The sequence below is a fragment of the Falco rusticolus genome, chromosome 7 (assembly GCF_015220075.1).
Source record: "Falco rusticolus isolate bFalRus1 chromosome 7, bFalRus1.pri, whole genome shotgun sequence".
Lineage (NCBI taxonomy): Eukaryota > Metazoa > Chordata > Aves > Falconiformes > Falconidae > Falco > Falco rusticolus.
Window position 1 is genome coordinate 4,918,119 of NC_051193.1, and position 18,191 is coordinate 4,936,309.

An 18,191-nucleotide genomic window follows, 5' to 3' on the forward strand; every position below is an offset into this window, starting at 1 on the left:
AAGGAAGCAAAAGAGATCAAGAAGGGGGCACAGCAACTTATTTTTGAGACAATGTGAGTGTACTCATCATAAACAATCGGGAATATCAATCCTTACTAGCATCTAAACCTAGTATTAATTCACACTGGGGAAAAAAGTTAAGAACTTCACGCTGAAACTGTCCACCTGAAGGTTAGCAAGTAGTACATCTTTCTAGTGCTAAAAGGAGTGCCATTATATGTAAAAATGATAAATTTAAGTACAATGAGCTGCCTGGAACATGTCTGCAGTACAAAACTTCATTAAAAGAAACATAAAAACAGCCATGTGTTATCACAATGTGGAGGAGGAGACAATAACAGAAAACGTATTTCTTGGTGTGCTATCATTAGTGCTACACAGTCTCTAGTGAAACATTTGTCAAACATACAAAAAGGTGTAAAAGTGAAATATAGTAATTAAGACCTGGGTTTTATCGATTGTGTGGCTTAAGTAATTTTTCACAACAAACGTAAGATTTAATAAGTATAAGTAGTTAAAGATCCTGACTTGGCTGTAGTCATTAGCATGTAATTGAACTGGTAAAAAAGATCAGTTAAACCTATGTTGATTACCACCTTATCTTTGAAAGGCAATTAAGGATCTCAATCATTGCAACAAGATTTGATTGTGCAGCCTTTATTGGACATTGATCTTTCAGCAAAGCGCAGTTACATTTTCCATTAATTTACAGTAACACAGTTTAACTCAGATACCTGAGACCATTGACCTAGGTAAGATGTAATGCTAAGCGCTCGTTTAGGTTAAGATGCCCCCAACAGTCATTACTGTTTAAAAAGACTGCTACAAGAAGTAGCTACCTGATCCTCTGGGTTTAGACTAAGGTTTCATTTATCTGAAGTAGTTGTTAAGTGAGGTGATACAAAGCTCTCTGCCTTTTATGTCATCTCTCACTCATTTAAACATCATTCTTGAATACAGTAAAGAGATAATTAAGGCAAGACTTACAAGATGAACTACACTTCATTGCAAATGGAATCGGTGCAGATCAAATCTGCAGTCAGAAGGGTCATTTTGTAGTTCAGTCATCAGCAAAAAAATATGTATCAACATCAGTGTACGTTGTCGCATACACAACATATGCGGAGTGTAATGCATCCAAAAAGGAAGCTGCTAATTAAAACAATTACAAATAAATTATCCTGGACCAGAGGAATTAACAAAGCCTGGTTCCCTGCAAGTTTGTCTTTCGAAGCAACAGGGTTACAAGACAACCTGAAAGGATCTCACAGGCAAGAGACAAGAGTTAGGTGCTACGCGTGCAAATAACACGTCTTTGAACAACTGAACTGCTAGCAGCTCATCTTTAAAGCCCACTTCAGGAACGCTCTTTAGTTCAAGCATTCCGCCTTCTCTGCAACAGAAGACCCTGGTCTCCTCACACTGGAGCGTCCCCTTCAGGAGCAGCCTGCAGCAAGGCAAGGAGCTTGTGGTGGTGGGCATTAGAAAGGCAAAGCAGCAGCAGTTCATCTGAGAACTGCTTTTTTTCAATGGATGCATGCTCATCCTTGCTTGCTATTCTCACGTTCGTCCCGAGCCTTACAGAAATTTTTGAGACAAGATGGCATGAATCTTCTTGGCCGTCAACATTTCCATCTTGTGTTCAGGCCAAAACTCAAGTGATAAAAAGAGATACTTGTAAGTAGGTATTGATAGCAAAAAGAGAATGAAAGCCAGATGAAGTATGTTACCTTTGGTTGAAGACAAGCAAGTAGGTTTATATTCATACTTGAAAATGGGTTTTGTCATGATTTAGTAACTTTAGCATTATCCCTTATAAATAGCATATTTTCCCTCTTAAGTACTAGAACAGGTCACATACAAGCCTTAATGAAATGAATGAATGATACTATATCTGCACTCTGCCCTCAGACATCTTCTAGTTCATCCTTTAGCATGATCAACTTCGTAAGAGCAAGAGGTCTATTGATTTTCATGTAATACAAGAAAATATTACATTTGCTTAATTGTTACACAGTAAGATCATCGAACAAGAAATCAAGTCTCTATTTAATGCTGCAAGCAGCACAGAATTGCAGTAATCAATAGGGTAGTTTGTCAAAGATGTTCTCTAAGGAGACTTGCCCATCACTGTATGGACAAGGAGTCATGTTGCCTGCATTTATTGAAAAACAGGTAAGCAAAGTCAGCAGTACACATTATCAGAAATCAAACAAGCTGCAGTGAGTGGAGGTGCAACTCCAATGAAGAGCTGTATTTATAGTCTGGTAATTAAAAACCATTTTATCAACCTTGCGTTGAGACTAAACCTTTACAGCAAGATATTGACAAGATCCGTGGCAATGAATGAGCAGTATTTGACTTTAAACTTATGAGCTGCAGTTATTTAACTTTATCCAATACAGTAAAAATAAGTTCTAGAAAAATGCTAACAGTCATTTTTATTATTAACGAGGCTTCTTGTAATAGTCTCATCTTTGAGACCCATTTAAGACAAGTGTCAAGAGTATTCTCCAAAATGATCAGAGAAGTACTTGCACCATTCTGTTTAAAAGTGTTATATAGTGTTGCTTTTAGAAAAACACGTGTGTTGCCTCATCAAGTGGGAAACAGTTCCATTATCTGGATTTAAGTAAAAAAGTATTTAAATGAAATTATACTGTAGTCACCGCTTGATAGTAATTTATTTAGAAATAGTGATTACCCTCCAAAAACAGTACCTACCCATTCTACATTTCCTACTTGGGAAAACTGGAATCATGAACTTTCATCACGGACATGGAATTTGGAATAGACAGCATTATTTGCTGGCACTAAAACCAAGTACCAGTAACATCTTCTGTGCAGGTGTTCCTGTTGCTTGAACTTACTATCCAATAATCCCGTATTTCCACTATCCAAATAACTCCCCAAAAACTGTTTCTTTGCCCAGGTTTCCAACTGAATTTAAGTCATTCCATCATTATATGTGTCTGTTACAGCTGTGCTCAGTTACAGCTAGAGAAATCTGTTATTTTGCATCAAAAAAAATGAGGGTAGTATTCTTATTACCCTGTAGTAATTAAAAATATCAGCAATTTGTAAATTAGGGCAGGGGACTATCTTCTAGATTATTTAGGTTTTGTTACTTACCTATAAAACAACCAAAACAAAAAAATTAATGCAGGTATCTGGAGTTCAAGAATTGCAAAAGATACAAGCATAAAAGATATATTAAATATTTTATTTAAATATCATTTGAAGAAATGTAATACAGTCATTTTTAACTTCTTAGGGCGGTGTTCTTCTGAAGTCTTCCAGGCAATTCTGAGTAGTCAGCACCATGGATTCATTCAAACATGCTTGCAACTATGACAATTAATGCATTATGAAACATCTAGCCAGAGTCTAAACCTAAGCAGCTTAATCTTTTCAGTGACATTCTGAAAATGTCTAGTGTATTCACAGTTTCCTTGCCTGCACGCTACAGTTCTTTCTGTACGTTACTGGTAGATGTATCGCTTAAAATTATCCCAAGTTGAGCAGTACTAGTCACTGACTTCCATAAATTCTAATATCCTTAGAAATACTAATTCTTCTCCCAAAGATTCTACTTTTTCAGCTTCGCTGACCTCTGCAAAAATAAATGTCTTATGACCAAAAAGTGCATGAAGCTTCCTGACGACAGCATGTTAACTAACAGAATGCACTGCAACCCCCCCCCCCCCCAGTTGCCTTCAGTTCTTTTTAGTCCAAGGGAGTAGATATTTGTAGCAGCTGTAACACAGAAACCCACCAAATGACAGGTAGTTGAGGGCATGATTTCAATACATTGCGCCTTCATCTTCTTTATTTAGAAAATAAATAGTAACTGGGCCATGACTCGTATGAACAGTCTCTGTGACACTGACAAAGAACCAGGAGCCAATTCCATATAGTAAGGTTGGGATGCCTAAGAAAAGACAAAAAAACGTTACATACAAAGATAGCAAGCCAGCAAAATTAAAACCGCCTATATAATAGTACAGAATGACTCCAAAATCAGATCAGAGGAAAAGCATTCCTGTAAAAGCTGCCTTACTAACATTCTACCTTTACTGAAATGCTTACAAGCAGCTACCAGTTCGTAATACCCTTCTTGTGTATCAAGCACACAAGAATCAGAAAGCAGCTTAAGAAAAGCAGCAACAGGCAGAAATTAATAGAAAAAGAAAATGGGAGGACAGCAGTATGAAAGACGTAAAACATGGTCCTGCATACAGCCTGATTTCTATCAGTTAAAAAAAAAAAAAGTAAAAAAATCTCCAAGCACTAAAAAACAAACTCCCTGGACGTCCGCTTAGTTATCAGTTCAGAGTCTGTCCATGCATCAGAGGAGAAGTAGGAAGGAAAACAGGCAGCGACTTCATAGATCATCATAAAGCTGCTCTTGGGGAAATTAGATCAGTAGTCAAAAATACCAACTCCAACAAAACTGGAATGAGTAGGAAGATGTATATACAACAAGTGCAATCATTTTCAGCACTGCCAAGTCCATCTATTACAGACAACAATATTTTACTTAATATAGGTGGGGAAATGGAGATGGATTTAGGCCCTAAAATCAGCAAGGTATGGAAACACTGAATTTAGCGTGGTTAAAGTTACCCAAGTGCTTAAGCTAGATTCTCAGCAGAGGGAGATGGGTTGACTTTTTAATCATGCTTGCCAATCATTTAAATATGAAATATGCACAGGAGGCTGGCAAGAAAGATGGGGCAGATAAAAGGTCTGACTGTGCGGAGGGGAAAAATAAGATCTGACTTAAAGTGATTATTAAGAGATCAATCTTCGTGATCATATTTTCTCACAATGTTAGTCTGGAAAGATCAGAAGATGATGATTAGCAGACGTTTTGCAAAAAAGTCACTGAAGACTTGCAAAGTGAATGAGAGTATTTTTTTAAAATGAAATATGAAAACAATAAATTTATTAGTTATGCCACTGTCACTGCCAGCATTTAAAAAAGCCTTGTATCTGTAGGCAAAGTTTTGAATAATAACGTATTTTGAAACCTATCTATACCTATTTTTACATTAATGATAAGGTACTGATGGAGCATTTTTGTTTATAAGCATTTATATTGCAGCAGCACTTTGGGATCAAAGGCGGTACAAGTCCTCCAGCAGATCAGGCACTGCCTGTGTGCAAGATGCACAGATGAGCCCGGGCACTTCCCAAGAAACACAGGGTTTCGCTTCAGCTGGCGCTCCTGTATTAGCTCAGAGGGCAGAACTTCACCCACGGTAACAGGACGTAGGTTTTTAGATGGAAAATGATCCATACCATGCGGTGTTCGCCTGGTGAATAACGAGCGCTCACGCGTTTGTTTTAAGGCGGTTTGTTTTTTCTTTCTCTCTCTCTCTCTCTCACACAAGTAGACAGAGAAAGACGAACTCGGTGCTACGTCGATTTACAGCCCCGCGCCTTCGCAGCGGACCCGCGGGGGCGGCGGGCAGGAGCCTCAGGGGGGCCCCGCACCTCAGCGGGGCCCCGCACCGCAGGGAAGCCCCTCACCGCAGGGAAGCCCCTCACCGCAGGCGGGCCCCGCACCTCGGGGGAGCTGCCGCCGCCGTCCCACCCGCGGGGGCCGCGCCGCTCCTGCCCCGCGGCGAGGGTCGCAGCCCGCCCGCCTCAGGCGCCCCGCTCCGGCCCGGCCGCCGGCGGCGGGAGGACGGCGAGAGCCGCGGGGCAGCGCCTCACTGCCCGCCAGGTCAGCTGAGGGGAGGCCGCAGAGCCGGCCCGGGACGCGACTCACCGGCGTTGAGGACCTTGAGGGCGGTGAAGGCGGCGTTCTGCAGGGCCAGGTCCTGCGGGGCGGCGCGGGAGCAGTGGTACTTGATGAAGGGGAAGCAGCCGGTGCGCAGGATGTGGTAGTTGGTGCCGTTCACCCGCCAGTTGAAGTGGGAGAGGCCGAACTGGTCGTTGCGTACGGCGCTGTACTTGACGCAGTACGAGGTCCAGTGGGGCAGGCCGCGCTGCCGCAGGTGCTGGCTCAGCACCTCCGAGGCGGCAGGCCGAGCCGCCGCCGCCGCCCCCCGGCACAGCAGCAGCCCCACGGCCGCTTCGTGCAGCCGCCTCAGCACCCGCATCCCGCGGGGCCACCCCCCGCCCCCCCTGCTCCGCGCACCCACGGCTCGGGCCGCCGCGCCTGCGCCACCTCGGCGCCTGCGCCGGCCGCGCACGGTGGCCCGGCGGAGGGCGGGAAGGGGCGGCGGCGGGGCACGGCGGCGGCCCTCGGCCGTGCAAGCGGCGGGGCTGGCCCGCGCTGTGCGTGCGGGGACGGGCGGGCAAGGCCGCGCCGCGGCCCTGAGGCGAGGCGGGCGGAGCGCCGGCGGTAAGCCCCCGTGCCGGCGGGCCGGGCCCTGCAGGGGGGCGCGCCGCGGCGCTGGGAGTATCGCACGGAGTCGGACAGTTCACGTTTTTTCGGAATGGTTTTGCGAGCAGCTGACGGGAGCAGCCTGTGCCGCCGGCACGGCTGGCAGCTGCAGCGTCGACCCGGTTAGCGGGCGCTCGGGAGGGAACGTATTCAGCTGCGTTGATTTTACCTGGTGAAATTTGACAGCGATACCAGGTTAAAAGTACTTCTTTGAAAGTGTTAGACCCCCTTCGAAGAGAAGTGTTTTAAAATCATAGCCAATATTCCATTATATGCTTCTGCTAAATAAAAACTAAGGCTTTGAACCATTAAACGTTTTATTTGAGAAAAAAAGACTGTACAGAAGAGTAAACTGAGAAACGGAAACAGATTTTTTCCTTTTAATAATTGCAAGTAATACCTTAAACTCAGCAATCTTAGCACGTTCATACTACATCACCCAATGGTTTAATTAATCAATTACTACACTACAATGTACCCTGTTTATTTACTGAATGTACTACATGTGTGTAGAACCAGTATTTATTAATCATCTTCAGTAACAAATTTGATTCAAGTACACCTTCCTATAATTAATAGAGCATATAGTTAGTTTTGATATATTTCTTTATTAGTGGCAACAATGAGGATAGAAAAGAAGTTGGTATCTGACACTAGCTCACTATGGTGAAGGGCTGAACTACTGTATGACAGCTTCAGAGTGATATTCTGTTATCTTTCAGGGTCAGAATTCCCTCCTACATAGCAATAGCTGTAAAGTGGACACGGGACAGTTAATTTGGTTCTTAAAGGTAGTTCTTTCAAGATGTTTTGCTGTTAATTAACTTTATGTTGCTCCTATTGTTAAAAGTGCAAGAAAAAGGAAAAAAATCCTTCAGCCTCTGGCAGAGCAACTTTGTGCTGTTTAAAAGAGAATATAGATGCCCCTCTACTAGCACAACGCAGTACAAATTGAATGAAGTAGCATCCGTATTTACAAATGCGTAGCAAAACTTCGCATACTTCAAAAATACACAAGAGTCATGACCAAACATCCTAATGACGAAGCTGGAAGTATTACGAAGCATTCTTCCAAGTCTTCTGTTAGTAATAATTGGTTGCATGATTCGGGTGTCTGTGTTCATTAGATTCCAGTGTAGTCAGATCATTTTACATCAAAACAGTCTCCTGAAATGTACGTATTTGTGTTGAAGCTAAAAACCAGCCTAACCGTTCTTCAGTCAAGATGATATGTTAAATCATGTTCATGAAAGTTGTCAGTGATTGTAGTTCCTAATCTTTAGTGCCCAATTGCTCTAACAACTGTAGTCTAAAATGAAATACGGAGAATGCGTTTACTGTAAGAGGGAGCACCTCAGGTCTATGATAGGTGATTTGTTAAATGGGAAGTGATGTTAGGTGATCGCTGTGAAATGCTGAGGACCCGGTTAGTCTTAACATTCCAGGGATTTGTTACCTTAATCTAGATTGAAGCTGGTGAATACTCCTGAACTGGCCATTTCAATGAGGTATCAAGAGATCTTTCAGGAAAGGGGTAGGGTGAATACTTTTATGTCAGAAGCCACCTGGAAGTGGTTGTGCTGATAAACTGCTTTTTTGCTCTGTGCTCAGAGTTGCCATGCTAAATGAGCACAAAACCTTTATTTTAATTGTTTGCATCTTCTGCAGTCTATGCCAAACCCCACTTACCTCCTTCCAGAAGCATTCCTCCACACCTTGCAGCCGGGCACCCAGCTTGGGCTTTTGCTGTCCTTAGTGGCAGAATTCTTTGGCAGTTTCTTATGATCAGTGATACCCGAGGCACTTTTTATCTTTAGATTTTCACTTGCACTTTTCTTCCCAGTCTAGATCACATTCTGAAATTCAAGCTACAGTTCAGGAACTTTATTACTCCTTTAGTGAATGGGAATAAAGAATCCAGTTGTGTGAACAGGAGAATGATGACTATATTTCTGACCTTTTTTTTTATTTAAAGATTAGAATTTCATTTGATATCTGCTGTATTGCTAAAAAAAATTATACATTTTTGGCACCAGCAGCATGGGAGTTGAATGTGAGAGACTGTAAAGCAGTTTCAATCCTTCCATCAGCTCAACGCTCAGAAGTGTTAATAGTAATTAAAAACTTTTTTCCTCTCAAAAAACATTTCACACTTTGCACATCCTGAGAAGTCTCTCTCACGATGGGAACTTTCAGGTCACTTGTTCCCTGCAAAAACAGGTACAGGGTTTTTTTGTCAGAATGGAACAAAGACATAAGGAAGTGCAGGTTTCATTTACTCCTAGGACACTGCAGTCTTTTAAGTGCCAGTGAACTAATGAGCCTCTCAGACCTTATGTTGTTCTGGCTTGGATCAAGGTGTAATTTTCCTTAACCATTAAGAAACTAGCTGACTCCATGGCAGTGCCAGCCTAGCTCTCCTGTGCCTCCTGTTCCCCCAGCATATTGCTTCTACTGACCAAAGAGGAACATGGTAAAACCTGGGTATGAAGCTAGGTGACAAATCTACAAAGAGCTTCTTTGCAGCAAAATAGGAGGGAGTGCATTGTAAATGCAGTGAGGAAAGTCGGAACAACGTACTGTTCTGCAGCCCCTCAAAGCAGAACATAGAACAAAAATATCTTATCTTGTTGGAAGAACTAATAAGTAATTATACTGTGGGGTTTGGCATGTTACTTCTTGGAGATTGAGAGATCATTGTTGTACCTACCACAGCCAAAAGCACCTCTGTCACTTTGATTTCTAACCACAAAGAATAAAGACTTCCAGGAAGTTCATTCATTCACTAAATTCCATGTTAGGAAAATCCATAGCTGCTATGGTATATCCAAAACCATGACCATATTGAGATTACATGTAAGAAAGGAACAAAAACCAAACAAGAATTAAACAAAAATATTCTTTTAGGTTTTTATTTGAAACGGGGATCATCATTTATGCAGACATTCTCATTTTCAATTAATTACTTCTGTGATCAAAGTAGGAGAGAAAAAGGCTAACACAAAAGATAAATGTATGAGGCTAATGGATCAAAGACTCCAGCATCGGAAAAACTGGGCACTGATCGGCTGCAACTGCTCGGTCACCTTCATTATTCATCTTAAAAACTGGTTTTGCCTGAGCTTTTTGGAAAGTAATCTCAAAACTACTTGCCATACTTGGGACAACAGCACCATCCAATAGAGAAGATGCAGTCTTCTATAGTAAAATTTAGAGAATGTGTTGTCTGTTGGGATTTTAGAGATTTGATGAATTTTACAAATGTAATTGTTGTCCTTTAACATATCAGTGCACAGCAGTTGTGGCAAAAGAAGTCACCAGTATCTGAAATACAGAATTTAATCTGATCCATAAAAGTCATGGTATACTGGGAATATATAAGTACAAGTATACTTCTAATAGTCCTCTCAGAATCCCTTGTTGAACTAGTGCTATTATTATTTTTGATAATTTCAAAATGAACATAAACCAACCGCTACAAAAATCTGTAGATAAGAAATAGTGGAATGATAATATAGACAGTTCTGAAGAGGAATCTGGGTTGCTGGGCTTATAAGATGGCATTTAAGTGTATATTTATAGGCAAAACACTGGGCCTACTTTCATGTCAGAAGCCTTTATTTTAGAAGACAGGAGGTTTGAGAGGGAATTTAGCATTACAAGACTCTTTTCAATGGAGTGTGATCTCCTAGTCTGATTTAGTGACAAAGACAGCATGACCCCCTATTAGTAAGATTTTAAAACCAGATACTGCACTTCAGGAATGGTAAGATGAACATCAGGGGTGTTTATCATGATCCTCTGCTTTTCAACAGTTTGTTTTTTGAAAGAAGGGATATTCTTCTAAACACTGCACCCAGAAATCAGGGAAACTTAACTCAGTTAATATTACTTCACATGCCAGTGCAGAAGGAAAACCAGACCTGTTTTTACAGATGAGAAAGCATTTCCAGAAGCATAAAGAATAAGGCACTTAAACATTTTCCGTTAACTATTCTTTCAGAGCATCTGCTTTCGAAGGTTGCTCTTCTTCCAATTTCAGTTTGTTTTCTGCTGTAATTCCTAGAATTGCTTCAATATCTTGAATTGCCATCTGTAACAGATTCAAGGAATACAAGTTATTTAATGGGCGTTATAATGAAATCTAGCAGCCAAAATGCACAGCTGGTAGTACTTGCCTCGAAAAGGTAACCAGTGTTACACAAGACGTGATGCACCAATTAAATTTACTATTACTTGGGGACAGTTGGGGGAATTATTAGTAAATACGTACAAATCTCAGGTAAATAAAAAATAGAATTTGTTGCAATTTGTACTTCTAATTAACTAACAGGTGTTCTATTTCACATATGTAAATAATTGTTAACTCACTATGAAGAAGAGTTCCTTTTTATATTTTTCTTCAATGGTTGCTCTTCACTCCCTCATGTTGGAAAAAAGGGAGGGAGTGTGTTCTTTGTTTATTCTGTAACATGTTGAAATTTAATTATATCTTCGCTAAAACTACCATTTCACACTCTGCTTGTCAGAGGAAAACGTAGTCAGAATTAACAGTGGAAAGAACGATATAATTTATGTTAGGTGATCTAAGATACAAATCCGTAACGCAGTGCCCCCTTCCCCTTCCTACAAAACGCTTACAGACAAGATCTTTGAAACTTTTTATGAAGTTAAAAGCGATACAGTTTAGCAAAAGAACTCCCTCTGGACAGTTTAGCTATTCTCTGCAATCAAAAAGCACCATTGTAACGAGCGCTTGTTTCAGGGCACGGGGTTGGATTCATTATTGCTTTACCGTCTCCTTTTGCCAGCAAGGTCGTCGCAAAGGAGCTTCTGAGCAAAGGTGGGTGCTCCTGGGGGAACATTCCCTGTGTGACAAGCCCCTGCGCTTTGTCCTGCCTCCCTCCACACCACCCCAGAGCATCCTCTGGCATGCAGGGATGGGCGCTGCAGGCAGATTCAAAGAGCAGAGTAAATTGGGAACAAAATTGACTTGTGAAATTGATGGTGGGGTGGAAGATGTGAACTAAGGGATTAAGTACTCGGTGGCTGCCTGCTTAAAAGAAATCAGTGTTAATAATCTAAGGAGCTATTAGAAACTGAGACGTTTGTTTCTAATTTAAGATTCCTACCTCGATGGTGTCCCGTTAAAATAAAACAGGCAATTGTGACAGAACCGTCTGAGGCAGTGCCAATAGCTCATTTGCTCTTGCAAAGGACAAGCAGAGGCATTACATTACAAATAATTTCATGCCAAAGTATGTCTTTTCAAAGAAAAAGTTTCAAACTTAAATTTAACTAACAGGTTCATTGGGAGACTTACTATATTGACCTAGCCACTGTAAAATACATACCGCTAACAATAAAAAAGGAATGGTTTAGCACTTGTTTATGATACAGCATGAAGTATTTTCAGCCCTTGTACAGAAATTAACCAGGATCGTTAGTTAATTAACACCTCACCTTAAAATTGGTCTCGCCTTGCATATTAGGTGCTGATATTTCTTGATGGATGATGAAGAGATTGCGAGCAAAGGTCATCAGGACCCCCTGGAGATCCTCTCCAATTGTTCTGTTAATGATATCCAAACAAATGAGTTTACCAATGATTCCCTTCACATGCTTAAAAACAATCGCCCTCTCATTTGTGCCTGTCTGGTGATGGAATTTAATGAGTATTTTCAATCTCACAAGGTGGCAATCTTCAGGGAGATATGAAAGATGAGGCTCCATTTTAACTTGTCAACAGAAAGGATTTGTGTAATAAATAATTTTTATTAATCAACTTAGCAGAAGTAGTGAGGTTTCAGCTACCCCAGTTAGGACTGAGACAGTAGAACACCTAGATTAGTTCAGAGAACTGTTGCTTCTGCCTGCAATTTGTGAGATAGCTGAGGGAAATTTCAGCAGTATCAGCATTTCTTAGATTGTTGTAGCTTTTGAGGCCTTGGTTTCTCTGGTACGTACGGACTCTCAATACATACAATCTCCTGGAACAGGACATCGCACTGAGGAAGAACGTACCTCATTTACCAACTGGAGCTGACAACAGATCTCCAATGTAGTAAAACGGATGATAATTCATATAGATGTTTCAGGTATTTCAGTGATTTTATAAGCTCAAACTGTTACATTCTTGAAAATATTTCAGAATCAAGATAATGAAATTGCATTGAAAACCTGATGGAAGACAAATCTGGGATCAGAATGTACGGCAAATATATTTGAGTGTATTCTGGCAATAATAACTGCCAGTTCACGCTGGTAATCCAAGAGGTATCGTTACATTTCTTACCAAGGGAGCCACTGCTGCTGTACTGTTCCAAAGGAGTAGTTATGAATGTAAGCAGGATGTGGTATCTCAAATGTAAGGACTCCATTTTCCAAGGCAGGCAGCTAACAGAGTGAAATCCCACAAGCAGGGACAAGCCTGAGAAGGGCAGGTCCTTCTCCTCTCCCCGTCTATCTTGCACAGCTGTCATGCTCACTGCATACCCCTCTGTGGACTGCGTCTTAGGCCTCACAGAAAACCAATCCAATAAAAAAGCTTTCTGCTGAATTACTAAGCTGAATCAGCTCCTGGAGTGGTGGGAGAGTACTGGAGACAATGCAAAAGGAGGGTCAGAGGGAGGACTACTCCATAGCTGGGGTCAGGGAAGGAAAGAGCTCACCTTTCAGCGTCAGTGGGCTGTTAGGAGCTGTTAGCAGTTTATGGAACACTTTCAGATACTTCAATCACTTTTTTCAATGGCTCCTGCAGATACTTTATAAGTTCTTATTTAGTGATTTTATTTCAGATTTATCTTACAGCTCAGTCATGTAAGCTACCCGCATTGTGACTGCCAGTGAGTGCCGTACAGTATATGAATATCCAAGCTTTAAACAAATCTGTCTTACTTGTATGCTACTAATAGCCTCATCCGCAAGGAGCTCAGTGCAGGCTGAAGGAATCATAGCCCGAGAAACAATCTTTAGGATTCATTTAGTCCATTCCCTGTGCTAGGGCAGGATCAATGCTACTTACATCATCCTGACAGAGGTTTGTCTAATCTGTTACTAAACACTGTCAATGACAACCGCGCCAAACAATCTAATTAGTTCTCCCCTTACTATCAGAATTTTTTCTTATGTTAAACGTGAATCTTCCTTGCTGCAAGTTAAGTTCATTTCTTCTTGTCCTACTACCAAAGGAATGGATATCAGATTTTTCCTTCCCGCAGAGGCTTTTTATGTGCTTGAAGATTGTTAGCAGATCTCACTTCTGCCTCCTCTCCCCCACTCCCTTAGCCTTTCCTTGTAAGACATGCTTTCTAGAACTCTAAACATTTTCATTGCCTCCCTCTGAGTAGAATGGAAAGACTACTTCCAGTGTCTCCCAGGTTATATTATTTACCTTTTTTCCGTAAGATCATGACGTCATGACTTGCAGGCAGTTTGTAAGGCACTAATTCACAGATCCTTTTCTGCAAAGCTCGTTGTTCCTCCTATTCATTACTGCTGTCCAAGTGTGATTTCTTGCACCTGGTTCCAACTGAAGGTAATTCTGTTTTTCATACTGTTTCTTCACTTCCTCGAGATCATTTTGAATGCTGTTCCTGCCCTCCAAAATACTTGCAGTCACATCCAGCAGTTGAGGAAGCTGTTTTCTTATCCAGGCCATTAATGAAATGGCTCCAGCATCAAAGGAATACAGAACAGACTGAGAACAGACTGTTTCAGCTCCTCACTCATTACATCCTCTTTTGGCAGTAAACTTTACACAAATTCTCTCTGAGGAGAGGTTTTCAATCAGCATATAGTAGATTTTTGCAGAATATGCTTTCTTCGACTTCTTTGAAGAGGTTCATCTGTCTGAAGAATTACTAAACTATCAGATCTGCTGTTGCCTGACTGCCGTTGATCACTTTGTGAAGAACAATATAAAAAGGCATTAAACTTCAACCTTCTTTGCATCACGTATAGTTAGTTTTTTAATAATGTGCCTGTAAAAGTAAGCCTGTGCTAATCCGTGTGCTCTCACAACTAGATTGCTATTGACAGTGAATCTAGCTCTTGTAAAGCTAATTGCAGTAGGCCTTTAGTCTGCAACGCAGTCAGGCTTTGATCTAAGCAGATTCCTGTACGACTTTATTACTAAGATGCTTAAAAGCCTCCCTAAAACTTTTCAGAAGGCCAATCTTACAAGAAGTCATTGTACTTTTCCGAACAGGAGGCGACTGTTAGTGAGCTTGAGTGCGTGGTGTTCAGATTGTTCGTTTCCTTCAAGACCTTTGCCAGAGCCCAAGCCCACACACACTGTGGTGTCATTCTCCTCAGCTGAAGCGTGTTCCCAGCTGTTTATCAGACTATGGAACTGACAGTACATACTTACATCATTCCTAATCTGTATCGCTTCTGATCTTCGTACAATATAAAAACTGTTCCCTGTTTTTCCTATTAAATAAAAAGACAAAGTTGCTTTAATTATTCCTAAAATAGTGATAATTATAATAAACGTATTATACAGGGACAGCAAGTACATAACCGTATCTAAGAAAGGCTAGTTTTGAATTGTGTAATGGATTATTGCTCAGTGTAGGTAAATCATTGCTCTAACTTACTGTAGAGAATACATTAAGTTTATGTAAATGGAATACATACATCAGAGTCTATTCATTAGAAAATATTTTTGTTCCAAAGCAGTAAGAGGTCATCATAAATATCTTAAAAATTATCTCCTTACACAGTTCTTTTTATTGAGGGACAGGTTAATCCCTAAAAGCCTTATCCACACCTAAATTGAAAGACAGTGAAAATACGTTTAGGTTTTCCTGTTCTGAAAGCTTATACTTCACCTTAGATGTACATGGGACATGAACTTCCATTAGCCTTTGGCTCTGGTTCATCACAAGCCTGGTACTGGTGACAGTTTGGTCAGCAGCAAAACTCACCATTTGGTTTTTAGATGCACTAAGTGACCGGTGCCACCTGTCACTGTGAGAGGTCTCATGAGCAGGTGCTATCCCTGGGGAGGGTTTATACTGAGAAAACGCTTAAAACTCTTCATTTCCCTGTGAAGCCCTGTGCCCTAGGATCTGAAATCTCTGTCCACTGTTCTGTCCTGCATAATATCTTCTAAACTCTTACATTTCTTACACAATTCTGTTCGTAAGCCTTAAAGCAGACTGCATTTACATTTCTTCATTCCTCTTTCTGCTCTCCATTATCACCCAAGCTCTCGGCCTCTGGAGATGTACCTTCTCTTATGGGTACAGAGCTGTGTGAAAGGGCCATGCAACAGCCCAGCACTCACGCAGCCTCAGTGCTAGCATGGTCCTAACCCAGCACAGCTCCCGGCTGACAGCCATAATCCTTTTTGCCCATGGAGCCATGTGAGCAAACCCGCCGGGACAGCATTCTCTCTGTAGTCCCCCAGGGAGACACCATCTCACTCCCTACTATGTAACAGAAACAATTTGTCACTTTTCATCCTTTACTGCTTCCAGTCTTCAGCCGAATTGGGTATCTCGGCAGTGCAGTCCTCAAGACTTAGGCCCCAGCTAAAGTAAGCTGACAGGTCAGTGTTACAGTATTGGACTTATTTGTACGGGAACTACTGAAGACCTGTATGCAATTCAGAGTTCCTTAGCATCATGAAAACAATTTAAAATAAAACAGTTATGATTTATACAAAGTCTTCTTCAACAAGACTGTAAAACAACACTTTGCTGTGTTTTTAACAGAACACTTAAACATTATATTATGCTAAACATAGCACTGAAACTTTACATTGTGTTAAGTGTTTTCACCATATTAGAATTTACATACAAAAATCATGGAGAGTGAACATCATGTTTTCTAATCTTTCCCGTTCATACCTGGAGGTCAAATCCAACACCACGAGCTTGACACATCTGGAGGAGAACATTGTAGTAGGTTACTGAAAGGCTGGAGTGCCTCAGCTGACTGCTCGCTACCGCACACCGGTTAGCCACTGGAGAAGACTAGAGAAAACAATACAGGATTCTTTATTTTCATACCAGTTTATATCAGAAACCAACATTTTTACTATTTAAATGGCTTTTTCTCAGTGAACTCATGTAAGTGTGGAGTAAGGCTTTATTTGGAGGAATTCCTGTTCGTTACAATATGTATTGAACAGAGACATCATGTCTATGCAGCAAAATTAAATCCTCACCTCACACTGTATGTAAACTCTTGTATTTTAGATCACGTCTATGGAATCACTCTTTATGAACCATGTTTTGATATTTTCCCAGCTTCATTGGTAACTCAGCCCTGCAAAATCATTCCAAGTGGACTCTCTGAATTCGTCCTGCCCTGCGGTAACATACGTTGTTCTAGAGTCAGCTCTTCTTGTTCGCAGAGATTCCCAAGCGGGTAATCAGTAGTTTTTGAAACTGGGTTTCTCCAAGACTGACCATTCTGCTACAGCATTAGCACGCGTAATTTTTCCAGCAGGTCTTTGAGGAGTCATCTCATCACTGCAATGGTGCAGTGACTCCAAGGAGCTACGCAACTGACAGTAGCGGAGTTCATGCTATGGATAAAAATTAGTACTGCATTTGAGTGTAAACTCTTACCAGTGCTTAGGACAAAAGAATAGAGATGTTGCATTTAGAAGTGAATAGAGACGTTTTTCCTAAACCAGGGCTTTCCCGTGATGTTATTTTTAATACTGGACTGTTCATTCAGAGTGGGGATACTGCATGTTGAAGCGTGTAATTTACAGTATTTTTTCTAAAATGATATTTGTTTTGACATTGACTCATTGAAGTTGACATAGTTGAAATCCTTATATAATACATCTCTGCCTGAAAATTAATCATGTTTATAATATTCTGAGAATTAATAACACCCATTGCTCAAGTCATTAACTTAAAAAAGGAGCTTCCAAAATCTGCTCTCTGCAGTAGGGGACCACAAATAAATGAATGCTTGATAAAATAATCCAAGTAGCAGTTTAACAAGCGTAAACTTGAATGTGGCTGCAATAACACAGAACTATTGTTTAAGGGTTGGCATCAGGTTGATGAGGTGCTTATTTCAGCTACAAAGCATGCATACACATGCATAATGAACTGCAGTATGAATTATTAATGTGTTGCTTATTTAGCCTCATCTGTCTAGAAGATAATGTATCCTAACTATAATGAGTGATTGGTTTTGTACATAATTACAGTAGCAGCAGTATCTAGGAAATTTGTTCTTTCAAAGAAGGATATCTAAAAATAAAATCATCACACAAACTCAGTTGCTGCTCCATTTTATCAAAATCAAACCTACCAGCATTGCGAATATATAATAAATTAAAAGGGACAGAATCATTATTAACATCATAATTTTACACAAAGTGTTTTACTTAATCATTCATTACAGATCATGTGCTGTAAAAGCATTTGTCTCTTGGTTTGTTTGTTTCTTTTTCTAAAGATATTTTCCTGAGAGAGTACATTTTTGTAGTTAACTCTTAAGGAGATAAAACCCTCAGAAGTACAGAAAGAAGAAAAATAAAGGATATAGTGAAGATTTATGTTAATTCTGACAGAATTTTAATTAAAAAAAGTTGCTACTTGATTACTTTTCATTTCTAAAACTTGTACTACTGGGACTAATCATATCTCATTTACTTCTCTGCAACTAAAAGTGGTTGCTTGACAAGAACAATAGATCAAGAGCTCATTAACCTCTAAATTATAGCTCCATGACATTTTTGGAATGGTGCTGCATTCCTCCTCTATGTATGAAAAACAAAAAGGGAGTTGCAAATCTTCTGCCAAAATGTGTAAAACGG

The 18,191-nt window shown here is 40.6% G+C and overlaps 2 protein-coding genes across 3 annotated transcripts in view; both read right to left on the reverse strand.

Annotated features, from left to right (window-relative positions):
• Nucleotides 1-3,204: 3,204 nt before the first annotated feature.
• C7H15orf61 (chromosome 7 C15orf61 homolog) lies at nt 3,205-6,210 on the reverse strand. The gene is made up of 2 exons (XM_037395835.1): nt 5,777-6,210; nt 3,205-3,931 (listed from the first exon to the last, which is right to left on the reverse strand). Exons 1-2 carry the CDS (start codon nt 6,108-6,110, stop codon nt 3,804-3,806), a joined length of 462 nt encoding a protein of 153 aa, XP_037251732.1. The 5' UTR covers nt 6,111-6,210; the 3' UTR covers nt 3,205-3,803.
• A 3,072-nt stretch (nt 6,211-9,282) lies between these two features.
• The window catches only part of IQCH (IQ motif containing H), a 72,722-nt gene continuing 63,813 nt past the window's right edge, over nt 9,283-18,191 (reverse strand). The window contains exons 18-21 of one of the 2 annotated variants that reach the window (XR_005105187.1): nt 16,255-16,380; nt 13,791-14,830; nt 11,861-11,969; nt 9,283-10,490 (exon numbers count right to left, since the gene is read on the reverse strand). Coding sequence is in view for 1 of the 2 variants with exons in the window: in XM_037393386.1 (XP_037249283.1) it covers nt 11,886-11,969; nt 16,255-16,380 (210 nt within the window). In the remaining variant the exon portion in view is untranslated. The remainder of the gene's footprint in view (nt 10,491-11,860; nt 11,970-13,790; nt 14,831-16,254; nt 16,381-18,191) is intronic. The other variant, XM_037393386.1, reaches the window with a different exon arrangement.

Excerpts from the sequence above, each read along its gene's own strand:
- C7H15orf61 (XM_037395835.1), bottom strand. The coding sequence starts at position 6,110 with ATGCGGGTGCTGAGGCGGCTGCACGAAGCGGCCGTGGGGCTGCTGCTG. Across the intron at positions 3,932-5,776 it reads CCTCAAGGTCCTCAACGCCG|GCATCCCAACCTTACTATAT; the intron begins GTGAGTCGCGTC and ends GTCTTTTCTTAG.